This window comes from Gallus gallus, chromosome 35 (assembly GCF_016699485.2).
Source record: "Gallus gallus isolate bGalGal1 chromosome 35, bGalGal1.mat.broiler.GRCg7b, whole genome shotgun sequence".
Taxonomy (NCBI): Eukaryota; Metazoa; Chordata; class Aves; order Galliformes; family Phasianidae; genus Gallus; species Gallus gallus.
The window spans coordinates 28,219-48,809 of record NC_052566.1 but is presented as its reverse complement, the minus strand read 5'-3'; the positions used below and the strand labels follow the sequence as shown (position 1 = coordinate 48,809).

Here is a 20,591-nt window from a genome sequence, read left to right as displayed (position 1 = left end):
CTTTTGCCCTTTTTCGCCCCTTTTGGCCCCAAACGTGGCCGCCATTTCCCGTCTTTTCCCTCTTTCCACCTCTCCCCCCACCCTCTAAAATGGAGATTTTGTGGTTCGGGGTCTTTTTTTGCCCGATTTTGGCCGTTTTTTGCCCGATTTTGGCCGTTTTTGGCACTTTTGCTGCTGCTGTTGGAGGCGGTAGAGCTCTACTGCGCGGTTGGAGGACTGCGAAGAGCGCCCCCTGGTGGCCGGAGGACCGCATTGCTTTCCCTCCCTTCATTTGCATATATGCAAACCACCGCCCCCCTTCATTTGCATACACGCGGGGCGCGCTGTCGCCCACCTCCCAGCCCGTCATTTGCATACATGCCGTCGCACACCCCCCCTCCATTTGCATATGCAAATCGAGGCCACGCCCCCCCCCCCCCGTCGGCCTGAAGGCTTTATAGGGTTCGTTGGGCGCTCATTAGTGCTTAATTAGAGCAGCAGTTAATTGCAGGTTTAATTGGAGCCCGGCTAATGACTAGCAGGCTTAATTAGCAGGTGAAGATGCAGAAGGGAGCGATATTAAGAATACTGAGGATGTAATTAATGAAATCAGAAGGAATTAACGGTCTTTCATCGATATTTAATGCACTTAATTAACGCTTCATTAAAGAGCTTTGAGTCATTAAGTGTAATTAATAAAAAAAAATCATCACGGAGCAACAATTAGCTCTTACCAATCATTAAAAAATTAACCACGTAGTTATTAAAGCCGCCTACATTGAATTATTAATTTTAATTAATAATTAACGATTAATTAATTAATTAACTAATACTAAATTAACGTTAATTAACTAATTGCCAGTCTGCTCAGCTGTGGAAGTAATTACACACTCAATTAAAGCTGCGCTAATTATAAGTTTATTCAGTTATAAGGGGCATTAATTAGACAGCCTTTAATGAAAAGAAGTTCAATCGTATTAATCGCATTATTAATTAATAGACTGTTAATGAGCACATTTTGTTAAGAAATGGGAAAAGAAATAAGAAGTAGAAATAATTAATTGCCGAACATTTAGTTTTTAATTGGAAGTTAATTAGACGCGAGGTATTAATTGACTTACTTCGGGAACGAGTTAATTCCTATCACTGCAATTAAAAGAATTCCGTTAATTAATTATTACTACATTATTTATTTCCTCATAGGCTTTATTGCGATGATTGGGAACGTAATTAATCCTAAATGAGCCCAATTATGTATTTGTGATGGATAATTGTAATTATCAGTCGCTATTAATTAGTAAAGGAATGAGAAGAATATAATCGCTAATAAAGAAATAATAATACTAAAAGCACTTAATAATAAATACTACTAATTCTGAAAAATTACTAATAATTCTAATTAATTTCTAATCATTAGAAGACCGAACGACAAATAAATTAATTAGAAATCAGATTGAGGATAAACGCATTAAATTGATAACAATTAATAATACTTAAAAGCACTTAATAATTAATAGTCTTAATTCTAAACAATTACCAATAATTCTAATTAATTCCTAATTATTAAATGATCGAACGATAAATACGATTAATTCTGAAATTAATTAGAGAAAAAAAATTAAGGATCAGCACGTTGAATTGGTAATAATACTAAAAGCACTTAATAATTAATACTCTTAAATATAAACAGTTACTCAAAATTCTAATTAACTTTTAATTATTAAAAGATCGAACGACGAATGCAATTAATTCTGAAGTTAATTAGACAATAAATTAAGGATAAGCACATTAAATTGATAATAATTAATAATACTTAAAACACTTAATAATTAATACTATTACTTCCAGGAAATTACTAATAATTCTAATTATTTTCTAATTATTAAAAGACTGAATGATAACTGCAATTAATTTCCGAGCAATGAGATGACTCAGTTAATTACCGATAATTACTCATCACTGAACAAAGCAATTTTTACCCCCAAAACGCGGTTTTTTTTCTTAATAACTGTAAATCATCGTTACCAAAATATCGCTTTTTCACCCCAAACGTCAGAGGGGGGAAATAATCATTAAGGAGCCATTAATGAGGAGAGGAAAAACGTTATTTGGCTTTAATTAAAAGCTTTGTGGGGAGGGAAGTGAAGAAAAGGGCGGAAATGAGATCAAAAGCGCAGTAAAAAAAGCGCATTTCGGGATTAATTAATGGTCGGAAGAATCGCTATTAATTAAGCCGGAGCTCTCAACAACCGTAATTATTAATGTTAATATTCTTATTATTTGGTCGATTCGTTTTCGGTGTCGTTATTTTGAGTGAGGGAAGTATTTGGGGTTTTAATTTTTTTTATAAATATTTATTTATTAATTCAATTAAATTAATTAAAATTATAATTATAGCTATTATAAGCATTATTACTTTAGTATTGACTTCTATTAAGTATTAATTACCGTTTCTATTCTGTATTTCTATTAAGTATTAATTACTGTTAGTACTACTACTAATTACTACCGGCATTACTGTTGTTAATTAATTGTTGTTAGCTATTGTTTAATTATTGTTTAATTATTGTTAAGAACATTAAAAATATCTCTAATATTAACGGCTTATTAGAAAGGATAAGTAATTATGGATTAATAATTAATACCAGCGTAAGATATAATTGTATATGTGTATATAATTGTAAATGTGTAATACTAATTAAAATTAATTGAGTGTAATTGTAATTAGTGCACAGATATTAATGATTAATAGGTGATTATTACTATTATTGCAGTGCTATTATTACTAACATCGTCACGGAGGAAGATTAATAATTAATAATTATTAAGGATGTCAACCATTTAATTATTTAATTACTGCTATAACAGAACTGTTCATTAATCCAATTAATTAACCAATAAATTGTAATCAATTAATGTCACTGCTGATTACCAATGATATCACGGAGTAAAAGGAGCGCACAAAGGGAATTAATGGCAATTAATAATAACTAATCGATGGGAAATTAATTAACTTAAAATTATTTAATTCAAAAAATAATTGATTTAATATCAATTATTATCGATTAATTAATAAAGAATTGCATTTTCTTGCTGTTGTGGTCGTTGTTGTTATTAAGCATCCAAACCGGGATTGGGTTAATTAGAATTATTAGAAGTTATTAGTTCTAATAATAAAAAATAATAATATTAGTTAATAGCTTAACTAACAATTAGTTAATAATATAGCTAATATTGTTAGATATACTATTAGAAATATTAATTAATAGCCATTAATTAATTAGCCATTATTATATCCATATTATTATTGCTGTTGTTAATATTGTTCTTATTATTAATTTTATATATAGGTATAATATATAATAATATAACATATAATGGATGTGTAATTATCATTATTAATTACATAACAATTATATTATTGTTAATATATTGTATAATATACGATAATATAATTTTTATATATTATATGACATTATATAAATTATTATATATTATACATAATAATATAATAACATATAATAATTTAATATATAATATAATAGTATAAACATAACATAATAATATATATAATATAATATATATAATATAATATATATAATATAATATATATAATATAATATATATAATATATAATACAATATATAGTATATAATATATAGTATATAATATATAGTATATAATATATAGTATATAATATATAACATATAACATATAATATATAATATATAATAATCTATATATAATATAATATATATAATAATATATATAATATAATAATTATATATATAATATATAATATATATTACATATATTTTTATATTTTATTTATATAATATATAATTATATGTATTTATTATATTATTTTATATTATATATATAATATAAAATATTATGATATAATTAATAGTTATTAATTAATTAGTTATAATTAATATATATATTAATATATATTGCTATATATATTAATATATATTATATATTATATAATAATGTATATAATATTTATATTATTTATATATTATATATTATATAATATTTATATTATTTATATTTTATATATAAATATATATAAAATTTATAATATATAATATATATTATATATAATCTTATATGTATTATATTATTATTAATTATATTATATTATATTACAATTTATTATTATTATATGTTGTATTTAATATATATTATATTTTATATTATATATATTTTATAATATATATTATATTTATATATATAATATAATATAATATATAATATATATATAATATATTATATATATTATATAATATAATATATTATATACATATATATATGTATATAATATATTATATTATATAATATATATATAATATATTATATAATATATAATTATAAATAATATATATATATATTTATATATTATATATATTTTATATTTATATATATAAATAATAAATAATATAATAAAATATAATATATATATATTATATATCTATGTATATATATATATACACATATATAATATGTATATTTATAATATAATATATAAATATAATATATATTTAATATATTTTATATAATATATTAGATATAAAAATATTCGAATATATATAATGCAATTACGTATTTATTTGGTCACGGTCCATTAATTAATTAATTGAAATTAATGAAATGAAAGCAAGAAATGAAAGCAAAATGAAATACAGTAAAGAAGAATAAATAAATGAACGGAAACCGAATGGACATTCGTTGTCATTAACATCATTAATTAGTTATTAATTAAGAAAATAAAATACAAAAATAATTAATTAATGGTTGAAGTGAATTAATAAAATAAAATAAAAGGAACGAAATGAAAATAAAATGGCAGAAAATGAAAATAAAACAGAAATACAATAAAATAATAATATAAAATAATAAAAATACAATTAATAGGATTAATAAAATGAAATTAATGAAGAACGGAATGGAAGTTAATAAAGTAAATAAAATGTAGAATTAATAAAATGAATAAAATGATGGAAAAGAGAATAATAGGAAAACAAAAATAAAATAACAGAAAATTAATAAATAAAATAACAGAAAATAAATGAAATGAAATAAAGGGAAATAAAAGTAATAAAGTTAATAAATTTAAATTAATAATGGAAAATGAAATGAAATGAAATGAAATAAAATAAAATAAAATAAAATAAAATAAAAATAGTATAAAAATGTAAACAAAAATTAATAAAATTAATGAAATTAATGAAATGGCAGAAAATAAATGAAATAAAGGGAAATAAAATTAATAAAGTTAATACATTTAAATTAATAATGGAAAATAAAATAAAATAAAATAAAAATAAAATAAAATAAAATCAGTGAAAATAGAAATAAAATAAAAATAGAAATAAAATGTAAAAATAAAATTAATGAAATTAATAAAATTAATAAAATGACAAAAAATAAATGAAATAAAGGGAAATAAAATTAATAAAATTATTAAATTTAAATTAATAATGAAAAATAAAATAAAATAAAATAAAATAAAATAAAATAAAATAAAATCAGGGAAAATAGAAATAAAATAAAAATAGAAATAAAATGTAAAAATAAAATTAATAAAATTAATAAAATTAATAAAATGACAAAAAATAAATGAAATAAAGGGAAATAAAATTAATAAAATTAATAAATTTTCATTAATAATGAAAAATAAAATAAAATAAAATAAAACAGAAATAAAATAAAAATAGTATAAAAATGTAAAAATAAAATTAATGAAATTAATAAAATTAATAGAATTAATAAAATGACAAAAATAAATGAAATAAAGGGAAATAAAATAAATAAAATTAATAAATTTTAATTAATAATGGAAAATAAAATATAATAAAATAAAATCAGGGAAAATAGAAGTAAAATAAAAATAGTATAAAAATGTAAAAATAATATTAATGAAATTAATAAAATTAATAAAATGGCAGAAAATAAAACTGAAATAATTTTAAAAAGAAAAGGAGAAAAAAAGTAAATAATAGAAAATAATTAAATTAAATTCAATGCAATAAAATACAATAAATGTAAAAGGAAATAAAATTAATAAAATTAATAAAATAAAATTAATAAGAATAATTAAATTAAATTAAATTAAATTAAAATAATTGAAAAGTGAAATAAAAGGGAATAAAAGGAAATTAAAAAAAAACAGAAACGGGAACGAAAATAAAAGCCCGTTTTAATCAAGTACCGTAAATTAAGTAATTAATTAATTACTAATAGTTGATATTAGAACACAATTAGGCAATAACGGCTAATTGTGAAAAAAAAATAACGAAGGGAATAAAAACAAATGGCCCCAAAATGGCGGAGATTTGGGGAGAAAAGTGGGCAAAAGGGGACTGAATCGCCTCATTAAAACCGATGCAATTAATTAAGGCGATTTAATTAAGTGCCTGATAGGGAAAAAAAAGGACCGTTCGCGTTTTGGCGTCTTTTGACCTCTGTGGGCCACCGTAGTGTTGCTATGGGGGTGGGATCTGCCCGGCAACGCGCTCTGATTGGCTGCGCCGCTTAGCAACGGCGTGTAGGCCCTTAGCAACGGCGCCATTTTCCTTAGCAACCGTGCTGCCGTTGAGGCCTACGGGGGGAAGAAGGGGGGGGGGGGGGGGGGGGGAAGGGAAGGAAGGGGTTAAAAGAAACAAAAGAAAGGGTAAAAAAAAAAAGGAAAGAAAAGGAAAAAAAAAAAAAGAGGGGGAAATAAAGGACTTTTTGAGGGAAAAGAGAAAAAAAAAGAAAAGAAAAGGAGGAATCGGGGCGGGTCGCTGTGAGGGGCCCCATCCGGGGCTCCGTCAATGCCGCGGTTGAAGCAGCGCCGGCCGCAGCCGCTCCGATACGGTGCGTTGTTTCGGGGTGATTTCAGGAGATTTTGGGGGTTTTTGTGGGGAAAGTCGGGGGTTTGGGGGTTCTTTGGGGTGTGGTGAAGCGGAGGGTGGGGGGGAAGTGGGGGAAAGTGGGGAAATGGACCCAAAAATTGAGTGGGGAAAAGGGGGGGGGGGGGTGAAGTGGACTAAAATTGCGGGGATTGGACCCAAAATGGGGGTAGGGATGCATGGAAGGTATAAAATGGGTCTCTAAAAGGCACGGGGGGGCTGAAAAATGGTTCAAAATACATAAAAATCCCTCAGAAAAAAATCCAGAATTGTCCGATTTCCATCAAAATGGGCGCTGGAAGTCTTCGGGATGCACAGAAATTGTCCAAAATCTGTATGATTTCCACAGAAATCGACCCCGAGGTTGGCCAAAATCCCTCAAATCTCCTCAAAATTGACCCTACAACACTTCAGGATGCCCCGAAATGGACCCAAATCCCACAAATTTCCTCAAATTTATCCCACAAAACGCCTCAGAATGACCCAAAATTGACCAAATGCTTCAAAACTCCTCAAAATTGACCCCAAAACACTTCAGGATGCCCCGAAATGGACCCAAATCCCACAAATTTCCTCAAATTTATCCCATAAAACACCTCAGAATGCCCAGAATTAACCCAAATCTCGCATATTTCCCCTCAAAAACCCACCCCAAAACACTTCAGAGTGCCCAAAATTGACGAAAATTCCTCAAATCTCCTCAAAATTGACCGTAAAACACTTCAGGATGTCCCAAATTGACCAAAATCCTTCAAAATCGTCCCCTAAATCACCTCAGAAAGCCCCAAAATGGACCGAAATCCCTCAAAGCTCCTCAAAATTGACCCTAAAACACTTCAGGATGCCCCAAAATTGCCCCAAATCCCCCAAATTTCCCCCCCAAAACCCATCCAAAACGCCCGAAATCCCCTAAAGTCCCCCCCAAATCCCCTAAAATCCCCAAATCCCCCCCAAAAACCCAAATTCACCCCAAATACCCCCCCCAAAAACCCCAATTCCCAAAAATACCCCCCCAAAAAAAACCCAAATTCCCCAAATTCACCCCAAAAATCCCATCCAAAATGCCCTAAACCCCCCCAAATCCCCTAAAATCCCCAAATCCCCCCCAAAAAAACCCAAATTCCCCCAAATACCCCCCCAAAAAACCCCAAATCCCCCCCAAAAACCCAAATTCCCCCAAATACCCCCCCCAAAAAAACAAATCCCCCCAAAAACACAAATTCACCCCAAATACCCCCCCAAAAAAACCCAAATCCCCCCAAAATCCCAATTCTCACAAATACCCCCCCAAAAAAAACCCAAATTCCCCAAATTCACCCCAAAAATCCCATCCAAAATGCCCTAAACCCCCCAAAATCCCCTGAAATCCCCAAATCCCCCCCCAAAAACCCAAATTCACCCCAAATACCCCGCCAAAAACCCCAAATCCCCCCAAAAACCCAAATTCACCCCAAATACCCCCCGCAAAAAAACCCAAATCCCCCCCAAAAACCCAAATTCCCACAAATACCCCCCAAAAAAAACCCCAAATCCCCCCCAAAAACCCAAATTCCCCCAAATACCCCCCCAAAAAACCCCAAATCCCCCCCCCAAAACCCAAATTCCCCCAAATACCCCCCCAAAAAAAACCCCAAAATCCCCAAATTCACCCCAAAAATCCCATCCAGAATGCCCTAAACCCCCCAAAATACCCTAAAATCCCCAAATCCCCCCCCAAAAACCCAAATTCCCACAAATACCCCCCAAAAACCCCAAATCCCCCCAAAAAAACCCAATTCCCACAAATACCCCCCCAAAAAAAACCCCAAATCCCCCAAATTCACCCCAAAAATCCCCAAAACCACACAACCCCCCCCCCAAAAACCCCCAAATTCACCCCAATATTCCCCCCAAATCCTCCCCATTCGAACCCCCAAAAAACAACCAAATCCCCCCCCCAAAATACCCCAAAATCAAACAACCCCAAAACTCCTTAAATCCCCTCAAATCCACCCAAAAATCCCTTCCCGATTTCCCGCCCCCGATCCGAGGGAACCCCTCCCTCGATGACGTCATCATGACGTCACACCCGGGGTCCCCCCCCCGGGTTTATTATTATTATTGTTATTAATATTATTATTATTATTGTTATTATTATTTTTGGGGTAAAATCGACCAAAAACAGAGCAGAACGGGGGGGGGGAGGGGGGGGATCAGGAGGGATTTTGGGGTGAAAAATGGGGATTTTGGGGTGAAAAATGGGGATTTTGGGTCTTTTTGGAGTGGAAATCTGTTTATGAGGAGGGGTTGGAGGGGGGAGGGGGTGTTTTTGGGGTGAAAAATGGGGATTTTGGGGCTTCTTGGAGTGGAAATCTGTTTATGAGGAGGGGTGGAGGGGGGGAGGGGTTGATTTTGGGGTGAAAAATGGGGATTTCGGGGCTTCTTGGAGTGGAAATCTGTTTAGGAGGGGGGAGGGGGTGATTTTGGGGTGAAAAATGGGGATTTTGGGGCTTTTTGGAGGGGAAATCTGTTTAGGAGGGGGGAGGGGGTGATTTTTGGGGTGAAAAATGGGGATTTTGGGGTTGATGTTGGTGATTTTTGGGGCCGATTTTGCTCATTTCGGGGCTGACATCACTCATTTTGGGGAAAATATTGTCCATTTTGGGTCAATATCGCTCTTTTTTGGGTCAATATCGCTCATTTTGGGGTTAAAGTGCTCATTTTTGGGTTAATATGGCTCATTTTGGGGTCAATATAACTCATTTTGGGGCCAATATTGCTCATTTTGGTCCAATATCACTCATTTGGGGGCTGATATTGCACATTTTGGGGCCAATGTTGCTCATTTTGGGGTCAATATGGCTCATTTTGGTCCAATATCACTCATTTTGGGGCCAATGTTGCTCATTTTGGGACCAATATTGCTATTTTTGGGCTGATATCAGTAATTTTTGGGATGCTATCGCTCATTTTGGGGCCGATATCGCTCATTTTGGGGCCGATATTGCACATTTTGGGACCAATATTGCTATTTTTGGGCTGATATCAGTAATTTTTGGGATGATATCTCTCATTTTGGGGCTGATATTTTACATTTTGGGGCCAATGTTGCTCATTTTGGGACCAATATTGCTATTTTTGGGCTGATATCAGTAATTTTTTGGGATGATATTGCTCATTTTGGGGCCGATATTGCACATTTTGGGACCAATATTGCTATTTTTGGGCTGATATCAGTAATTTTGGGGATGATATCGCTCATTTTGGGGCTGATATTGCTCATTTTGGGGCCAATGTTGCTCATTTTGGGACCAATATTGCTATTTTTGGGCTGATACCAGTAATTTTTTGGGATGATATCGCTCATTTTGGGGCTGATATTGACCATTTTGGGGCCAATCTCACTCATTTTGGTGCCAAATCACTCATTTTTTTATCCAACATCACTCATTTTTGGTGCCAAATCACTCCTTTTGCTACCGGTATTGCTCATTCCGGTGCCACCATCGCTCATTTTGGGTGCGAAACCACTCATTTTGGGGCCGTTTTCACTCATTTTACCACATCAGTGGACAACGACCCCGAATCCCTCCCCATTTTGGGGACAATTCACCCAAATTTCACCCTTTTCTTTCTCTCCCCACAGGCTCCCCCGGTGCCTCCCCAGCCCCCCGCCGCCCTCCCAAGGAGCCTTCCTCCTCCCCCTCCTCCTCCTCCTCCTCCTCCTCGGGGACCCCTCCAGCCATGCCATCAGAACCGGACCCCCCATACCGCCGTCGCCCCACACCTCAAACCCCCCCAAATTCGGGGGGCTGCCCCCTGGACATCCCACTGTTGCTGGAAGAGCTGCGGGTGTTGCAACAGCGTCAGCTCCGCCAGATGCAGCTGACCGAGGACATCTGTCGCCAGGTCCTCCTCCTGGGGGCTCTGAGCACCCCAAAATCCCGCGCCCCCCCGACCCCGCCTCCCCCCCCCCACAAAAAGCCCCATTTCATCACGGGGAAACCTTTTTTCCCTCTTTTCCCCCCCAAAAACCAACCTCACGCCGCCGCCTTCTTCTTAGCAACTCCCTACCGCGGGGTCGGGGTGACGCCGGTGGTCTCGGCCCACCCCCCAAATTTAGGTGGGGGGGACGCGGGGGGGACACGTCACGAGTGTGGGTTTTGTGGGAAGGGGTTCGGGAGTGAGAGCGCCCGGCAGATCCACCTGAGGTCCCACACAGGAGAACGGCCCTACGGCTGTAGTGTCTGCGGCAACCGGTTCACCACGCGTGGCAACCTGAAGGTTCACTACCACCGGCACCGACAGAAGGTCCCCCGCCTGGCCGTGAGCCCACAGCCCACCAACAGGGGCCAGTTGGCCTCCAGCAACACCCAGTTGGCCTCCAGCAACAACCAGCTGGCTTCCAGCAGCATGGAACCACTTCTCAACACCCAGTTGGCCTCCAGCAACAACCAGTTGGCCTCCAGCAACACCCAGTTGGCCTCCAGCAACAACCAGCTGGCTTCCAGCAGCATGGAACCACTTCTCAACACCCAGTTGGCCTCCAGCAACACCCAGTTGGCCTCCAGTAACACCCAGTTGGCCTCCAACAACAACCAGTTGGCTTCCAGCAGCATGGAACCACTTCTCAACACCCAGTTGGCCTCCAGCAACACCCAGTTGGCCTCCAGCAACAACCAGTTGGCTTCCAACAGCATGGAACCACTTGTCAACACCCAGTTGGCCTCCAGCAACAACCAGTTGGCCTCCAGCAACACCCAGTTGGCCTCCAGCAACAACCAGTTGGCTTCCAACAGCATGGAACCACTTGTCAACACCCAGTTGGCCTCCAGCAACAACCAGCTGGCTTCCAGCAGCATGGAACCACTTCTCAACACCCACGTGGCCTCCAGCAACACCCAGTTGGCCTCCAACAACAACCAGCTGGCTTCCAGCAGCATGGAACCACTTCTCAACACCCAGTTGGCCTCCAGCAACACCCAGTTGGCCTCCAGCAACACCCAGTTGGCCTCCAGCAACAACCAGTTGGCCTCCAACAGCATGGAACCACTTCTCAACATCCAGTTGGCCTCCAGCAACACCCAGTTGGCCTCCAACAACAACCAGTTGGCTTCCAGCAGCATGGAACCACTTATCAACACCCAGCTGGCCTCCAGCAACACCCAGTTGGCCTCCAGCAACAACCAGTTGGCTTCCAACAGCATGGAACCACTTGTCAACACCCAGTTGGCCTCCAGCAACAACCAGTTGGCCTCCAGCAACAACCAGTCGGCCTCCAACAGCGTGCAACAACTTGTCAACACCCAGCTGGCCTCCAGCGACACACAGTTGGCATCCAACAACAACCAGCTGGCTTCCAACAGCATGGAACCACTTGTCAACACCCAGTTGGCCTCCAGCAACAACCATTTGGCCTCCAGCAACGCCCAGTTGGCCTCCAGTAACAACCAGTTGGCTTCCAACAGCATGGAACCGCTTGTCAACACCCAGCTGGCCTCCAGCAACAACCATTTGGCCTCCAGCAACACCCAGTTGGTCTCCAACAGTATGCAACCACTCATCAACACCCAACTGGCCTCCAGCAACAGTCACTTGGCCTCTAGCAGCAATCAGTTGGCCTCCAACAACAACCAGCTGGCTTCCAAGGGCGTGCAACCTCTTGCCAACACCCAGTTGGCTTCCAGCAACACCCACCTGGCCTCCAACAACATCAAATTGTCCTCCAGCAACACCCAGTTGGCCGCCGGCAACGTGCAACCACTTGTCAACATCCAGCTGGCCTCCAGCAACACGCAACTGGCCTCCAACAGCGTGCAACTGCTTGTCAACACCCAACTGGCCTCCAGCAACAACCAGCTGGCCTCTAAAAACATTCAGTCGGCTTCCAGCAACACCCAACCACTCAGCAGCACTCAACCGACCTCCAGCAACACCCAAGCGATGGCTAAAAACACCCAGCTGGCCTCCAACAACACCCAACTGATGGCAAACAACACCCAATCGACCTCCAACAACAACCAGCTAATGGCCAACACCCAGTCGACCTCCAACAACACCCATCTGATGGCAAACAACAACCAACTGACATCCAGCAACACCCAGCTGGCCTCCAACAACACCCAACTGATGGCCAACAACACCCAATCGACCTCCAACAACACCCAACTGATGGCCAACAACACCCAATCGACCTCCAACAACAACCAGCTGATGGCCAACACCCAGTCGACCTCCAACAACACCCAACTGATGGCAAACAACACCCAACTGACATCCAGCAACACCCAGCTGGCCTCCAACAACACCCAACTGATGGCCAACAACACCCAATCGACCTCCAGCAACACCCAACTGATGGCAAACAACACCCAATTGATCTCCAACAACACCCAACTGATGGCCAACAACACCCAATCGACCTCCAACAACAACCAGCTGATGGCCAACAACACCCAATCGACCTCCAGCAACACCCAACTGATAGCAAACAACAACCCACTGACATCCAGCAACACCCAGCTGGCCTCCAACAACACCCAACTGACATCCAGCAACACCCAGCTGACCTCCAACAACACCCAACTGATGGCCAACAACACCCAATCGACCTCCAACAACACCCAACTGATGGCCAACAACACCCAATCGACCTCCAACAACAACCAGCTGATGGCCAACAACACCCAATCGACCTCCAACAACAACCAGCTGCTGGCCAACACCCGAATGAACAACAACACCCAAGCACGGTCCGCCAACACTCAACTCAACTCCAACAACACCCCAGTGACGTCCAGCAACACCCAACCAATCTCTGACACCCAACCCGTCCCCACCAACACCCTCCCCTCTACCAACACCCTCCCCTCTACCAACACCCTCCCCTCTACCAACACCCAACCGCCTCCCAGCAACACCCAACCAACGGGCAACACCCAGTCGGTGCCTGAAGCTCAGCCAATGTCTGCCAACACCCAACTGATCTCCAACACCCAACTGATCTCCAACACCCAACCGAAGTCCCTGAACAGCCAACTGATGTCTGCTGACACCCAACCAACGCCCGACACCCAGCTGATGGCGGATGACACCCAGTCTATCTCCGACAACACCCAGCCAACCTCCAGCAACACCCAACTGTTGGCTAACAACACCCAATCAGTCTCCAACACCCAACTGACAGCCGACAACACCCCACCCATCTCCAACAACGCCCCGCCCATCTCCAGCACCCAACTGATGGCCACCAACACCCAACCAAATTCCAGCAACACCCAGCTGATCTCCAACACCCCACTGATGGCCAACAACATCCAACTGATGGCCAACAACACCCAACAGATCTCCAGCACCCAACTGATCTCCAGCAACACCCAAATGATCTCCAACACCAGCCCACCCATCTCTAACACCCAACTGATGGCCAACAACACCCAACCCTCCTCCAACACCCAACTGACGACCACCAACACCCAGCTGACCTTCAACACCACCCCACCCATCTCCAACACCCAACTGATGGCCACCAACACCCAACTGACCTCCAACACCACCCCACGCATCTCCAACACCCAACCGATGGCCACCAACAACCAACTGACCTCCAACACCACCCCACCCCTCTCCAACACCCAACTGACGGCCAACAACACCCAACTGATGGCCACCAACACCCAACTGACGGCCACCAACACCCAACTGACCTCCAACACCACCCCCCCCATCTCCAACACCCAACTGACGGCCACCAACACCCAACTGATGGCCACCAACACCCAGCTGACCTCCAGCACCACCCCCCCCATCTCCAACACCCAACTGACGGCCACCAACACCCAACTGATGGCCACCAACACCCAACTGACGGCCACCAACACCCCACCCATCTCCAACACCCAACTGACGGCCAACAACACCCAACTGATGGCCAACAACACCCAACTGACAGCCACCAACACCCAACTGACAGCCACCAACACCCAACTGACCTCCAGCAACACTCAACTGACCTCCAACACCCAACTGATGGCCACCAACACCCAACTGACGACCACCAACACCCAACTGATGGCCACCAACACCCAACTGATGGCCACCAACACCCAACTGACCTCCAACACCACCCCACCCATCTCCAACACCCAACTGATGGCCACCAACACCCAACTGACAGCCACCAACACCCAACTGACCTCCAGCAACACTCAACTGACCTCCAACACCCAACTGATGGCCACCAACACCCAACTGACGACCACCAACACCCAACTGATGGCCACCAACACCCAACTGATGGCCACCAACACCCAACTGACCTCCAACACCACCCCACCCATCTCCAACACCCAACTGATGGCCACCAACACCCAACTGACAGCCACCAACACCCAACTGACCTCCAGCAACACTCAACTGACCTCCAACACCCAACTGATGGCCACCAACACCCAACTGACGACCACCAACACCCAACTGATGGCCACCAACACCCAACTGATGGCCACCAACACCCAACTGACCTCCAACACCACCCCACCCATCTCCAACACCCAACTGATGGCCACCAACACCCAACTGACGGCCACCAACACCCAACTGACCTCCAGCAACACTCAACTGACCTCCAACACCCAACTGATGGCCACCAACACCCAACTGACGGCCACCAACACCCAACTGACCTCCAACACCACTCCCCCCATCTCCAACACCCAACTGCTGACCACCACCATACAACCTCTCCCCACCAACACCGTCCTCCTACTGAAGACAACCGACGTCCAACCGAGGCTGGGTGACGAAAACACCCCTCCATCCCAAACCCCCAAACCCAGAACCACCGGTTGGGCATTTTTGGGTGCTCCCCCCCATTTTTGGGTCCCCCCCATTTCGGAAACCACCAAACTCCCCCAATTGGTGGCAAAATACCCCCAACCAACAGGCGGAGGGACCCGAACCCAATGCCCGGTGTGCCGCCGGGTGTTGAGCTGCCCACGGGGGTCACGGTCGTATTTTGGGGGTCACATCCCCTTCCGGTGTAGGGTCTGTGGGAGGGGGTTCTCCAGTCGGGGTCACCTGAGGGCTCATTTTGGGGGTCACCGCGGGGTACCCCCGAATTCCTGTAGCGTTGGCGATGGCGTGGGGTCGCAACAACGCGTCCGGGGGTATTTGGGGAGGGGGCCGCTGCCCCACGGAGAGGGGGAAGAGAGGAACGAGGAGGAGGAGGAGGAGGATGGAGAGGAAGAAGCGGGCGAAGCGGACCCCCAAATTGGGGGGGGACCCCCGAAGGAGGAAGAGGAGGAGGAGGGGAGGAAGGCGGAGAGGAGGGGACGCGCGGGGAGGTATGGGGGTGTCTCATTTTCGGGGGGGGGGTTGGTGGAATTTAAGGGGTTTTTGGTCTGGGGGGGGGGTGTAATTTAAGGGGTGTTTGGGGGGTCCCCCAAATTTAAGACCTTTTGGGGGGGTCCCCAAAATTAAGGGTTTTTTTGAGGGTTTCCCCATTTAAGGGCATTTTTGAGGGTCTCCCACATTTAAGGTTTTTGGGGGTCTCCAAAATTTAAGGCCTTTTGGGGGGGGGTCCCCAAAATTAAGGGTTTTTTTTGAGGGTTTCCCCATTTAAGGGCGGTTTTGGGGGACCCTGAAATTTAAGGCTTTTGGGGGTCCCCCAAATTTAAGGCTTTTGGGGGGGTCCCAAAATTAAGGGTTTTTTTGAGGGTTCCCCCCATTTAAGGGCGGTTTTGGGGGACCCCCAAATTTAAGGCTTTTGGGGGTCCCCCAAATTTAAGACCTTTTGGTGGGGTCCCCAAAATTAAGGGTTTTTTTGAGGGTTTCCCCATTTAAGGGCATTTTTGAGGGTCTCCCAAATTTAAGGCTTTTGGGGGTCCCCAAAATTTAAGGCCTTTTGGGGGGGGGATCCCCAAAATTAAGGGCTTTTTTTTGAGGGTTTCCCCCATTTAAGGGCTTTTTTTTGGGGGGGGGTCTCCCAAATTTAAGTATTTTTGGCCCCCTCCCCCCACCAAAAGAAACGAAATTTGGGGCTCCCACCCCAAAATCGCCATTTTTGGTGGTGCCCTCTCCGTATGTGGGGTTGAAGGGGGGAGGTTTGGGGGTCTCCTCCCCCCAAAATTTGGGGTTCTGACCCTCTCCCCCCCCCTCCCTCCTCCTTCAGTCCCCCCAGGAACACAGGGAGGGGCACAGAGGACACGGAGCCCCCCCCCAAAAAACAGGGGAAGGGGGAGAAATAAAGAGGTAAGCACACCGCCCCCCCAAAAAATTGGGGGGGATTTGGGTTTTTTGGGGGGATGGGGGGACCATATGGGGTTTTTGGGGTGGGTTTGGGGGGATTTGGGTGTTTTGGGGGGCACGGAGGGGTCATATGGGGTGGGTTTGGGGAGATTGGGGTTTTTTGGGGGGATGGGGGGTCATATGGGGTTTTTGGTGTGGGTTTGGGGGGATTTGGGTGTTTTGGGGGGTATGGGGGGGTCATATGGGGTTTTTGGAGTGGGTTTGGGGGGATTTGGGTGTTTTGGGGGGCATGGGGGGTTCAGAGGGGGTTTTTGGGGTGGGTTTGGGGGGATTTGGGTGGTATGGGGGGTCATATGGGGTTCAGAGGGGGGTTTTGGGGTGGGTTTGGGGGGATTTGGGTTTTTTTGGGGGGATGGGGGGTCATATGGGGTTTTTGGGGTGGGTTTGGGGGGATTTGGGTGTTTTGGGGGGGGATGGGGGGGTTCAGAGGGGGTTTTTGGGGTGGGTTTGGGGGGATTTGGGTGTTTTCGGGGGTCATATGGGGTTTTTGGGGTGGGTTTGGGGGGATATGGGTGTTTTGGGGGTCATATGGGGTTCAGAGGGGGGTTTTGGGGTGGGTTTGGGGGGATTTGGGTTTTTTTGGGGGTTTTTGGGGTTCAGAGGGGGTTTTTGGGTGGGTTTGGGGGGATTTGGGAGTTTTGGGGGTCATATGGGGTACAGAATGGGTTTTGGGGTGGGTTTGGGGGGATTTGGGTGTTTTTGGGGGTACAGGGGGGTTCAGAGGGGGTTTTTGGGTGGGTTTGGGGGGAGTTGGGTTTTTTGGGGGGTATGGGGAGTCATATGGGGTTTTTGGGGTGGGTTTGGGGGGATTTGGGTGTTTTGGGGGGTATGGGGGGGTCATATGGAGTTTTTGGGGTGGGTTTGGGGGGATTTGGGTGTTTTGGGGGTCATATGGGGTACAGAATGGGTTTTGGGGTGGGTTTGGGGGGATTTGGGTGTTTTGGGGGGAACGGGGGGGTCATATGGGGTTTTGGGGTGGGTTTGGGGGGGTATGGGTGGGTTCAGAGGGGGGTTTGGGGTTGGTTTGGGGGGATTTGGGTGGTATGGGGGGGTCATACGGGGTTTTTGGGGTGGTTTGGGGGGATTTGGGTGTTTTGGGGGGCATGGGGGGGTTCAGAGGGGGTTTTTGGGGTGGGTTTGGGGGGATTTGGGTGTTTTGGGGGTCATATGGGGTTCAGTGTGGGTTTCTAGGGTGGGTTTGGGGGGATTTGGGTTTTTTTTGGGGGGGTGGGGGGGTCATATGGGGTTTTTGGGGTGGGTTTGGGGGGATTTGGGTGTTTTGGGGGGTATGGGGGGGTTCAGAGGGGGGTTTTGGGGTGGGTTTGGGGGGATTTGGGTGGTATGGGGGGTCATATGGGGTTTTTGGGGTGGTTTGGGGGGATTTGGGTGTTTTGGGGGGCACGGGGGGTCATATGGGGTTTTGGGGGTGGGTTTGGGGGGATATGGGGGGGTTCAGAGGGGGGTTTTGGGGTTGGTTTGGGGGTTTTTGGGGTGGTATGGGGGGGTCATATGGGGTTTTTGGGGTGGTTTGGGGGGATTTGGGTGTTTTGGGGGGCATGGGGGGTTCAGAGGGGGTTTTTGGGGTGGCTTTGGGGGGATTTGGGTTTTTTTGGGGGGTGGGGGGGTCATATGGGGTTTTTGAAGTGGGTTTGGGGGGATTTGGGTGGTATGAGGGGTTCAGAGGGGGTTTTGGGGTGAATTTGGGTGAATTTGGGGTTTCTGGGGATCAAAGATGTTTTTTTGGGGGGGGATTTGGGGTTTTTGGGGGTATTTTGGGGATTCAGATGGGATTTTGGGAGGGGTTTTGGAGGGTGGGGGGTTAAGAGGGGGATTTGGGGTGGATTTGGGGGGATTTGGGGGTTTCAGAGGGGGTTTTGGGGGTGAATTTGGGTGAATTTGGGGTTTCTGGGGATCAAAGATGTTTTTTTGGGGGGGGAATTGGTTTTTTTGGGGGGTATTTTGGGGGTTTCAGAGGGGGATTTTGGGAGGGGTTTTGGAGGGTGGGGGGTTAGGGGGATTTGGGGGGTTTTGGGGGGAATTTGGGGTATCTGGGGGGATTTTGGGGGATTCAGATGGGATTTTGGGAGGGGTTTTGGAGGGTGGGGGGTTAAGAGGGGGATTTGGGGTGGATTTGGGGAGAATTTGGGGGGATTTGGGGGTTTCAGAGGGGGTTTTTGGGGGTGAATTTGGGTGAATTTGGGGTTTCTGGGGATCAAAGATGTTTTTTGGAGGGGATTTGGGGTTTTTGGGGGATTTTGGGGATTCAGATGGGATTTTGGGAGGGGTTTTGGAGGGTGGGGGGTTAAGAGGGGGATTTGGGGTGGATTTGGGGGGATTTGGGGGTTTCAGAGGGGGTTTTGGGGGTGAATTTGGGGTTTCTGGGGATCAAAGATGGTTTTTTGGGGGGGGGATTTGGGGTTTTTGGGGGTATTTTGGGGGCTTCAGATGGGATTTTGGGAGTGGGCTTTTTTGGGGGGGGGATTTGGGGTTTTTGGGGGGTTTTTTTGGGGGGATTTGGGGTTTTTTGGGGGGGATATTTGGTGGCAGCCAGGTGGATTTTGGGGGATAATGGGAGGAATTTGGGGCCTTTTAAGGGGGTTTGGGGGGCATTTGAGGGGTGGATTTTGGGGGGGTTTCCCTTTTTTTTGTGAATTCTGAGGGATTTGGGGTTTTTTGGGTGGATTTTGGAGGGTTTTGGGGGGATTTTGGAGGGTTTTTGGGGGGATTTTAGAGGGTTTTGGGGGGATTTTGGATGGATTTGGGGGGGATTTGGGGATATTTGGGGGGGGTGGGGCTCATTTTGTGTGGCCGCGTGGTATTTTGGGGCCGTTTTTCGGTGTTTTTGGGGGAATAATGGGCATTTTTGTGGTTTTGGGGCCATTTTTAGGCATCCCAGCTCCTTTTCCGTGGCATTTTAGGGTCATTTTTACACAGTTTCAGGCAGTTTCGGGGCCTCCCCCCTATCGGGATCCCCCCCCGACCCTTTTCTCCCACAGGAACCCTACAGACCCCGACGGGTAGCCTCAAACTGAGGGATTTAAACCCAAAACTGAGGGGGATTTACACCCAAATTTGGGCGATTACACCCAAATTTCGGGGCGCTTCACCCCAAAACCCTCTCCTCCCCCCCCCCCCCCCCCCCCCCAAAAAAATATAATAAATAACTCTCATAGCATAGAGCGGAGGCCCACTCCGCTATTAAAGCATTTTACTGACCATTCTCACTGCCTTTTGTCTTTAATTTTGGGGGTCAAAGTGGCGTTTTGGGGTTCCCCCCCCCCCGCCGCCATTTTGTGCCCTTTTCCCCTCACGGGGGCGCCGCTGCCTTCACAAGATGGCGCCGCCCTTAACCAAGATGGCGGCGCTTTGCCTAGCAACCAAGCATCGCTCCGCCCGCACCCAACATGGCGGACAGCACTTCAAGCACTT

General features: G+C 43.6%; 1 protein-coding gene across 21 annotated transcripts; it reads left to right on the top strand.

Annotated features, from left to right (window-relative positions):
• Positions 1-6,548: 6,548 nt before the first annotated feature.
• Positions 6,549-20,299, top strand: LOC112531056 (serine-rich adhesin for platelets-like). Of its 21 annotated transcripts, none has more exons than XM_040655032.2 (6): positions 6,549-6,840; positions 10,501-11,210; positions 11,313-11,393; positions 11,436-16,198; positions 17,026-17,105; positions 20,159-20,299. In XM_040655032.2, exons 1-5 carry the CDS (start codon positions 6,798-6,800, stop codon positions 17,099-17,101), a joined length of 5,673 nt encoding a protein of 1,890 aa, XP_040510966.1. In that variant the 5' UTR covers positions 6,549-6,797; the 3' UTR covers positions 17,102-17,105; positions 20,159-20,299. The 21 variants fall into 21 exon arrangements, with proteins under 21 accessions (XP_040510966.1, XP_040510967.1, XP_040510963.1 ...); XM_040655033.2 differs by having other exon boundaries at positions 10,501-11,393; positions 11,436-11,495; positions 11,598-16,198; XM_040655029.2 differs by having other exon boundaries at positions 10,501-14,398; positions 14,480-14,562; positions 14,605-16,198.
• Positions 20,300-20,591: the final 292 nt, after the last annotated feature.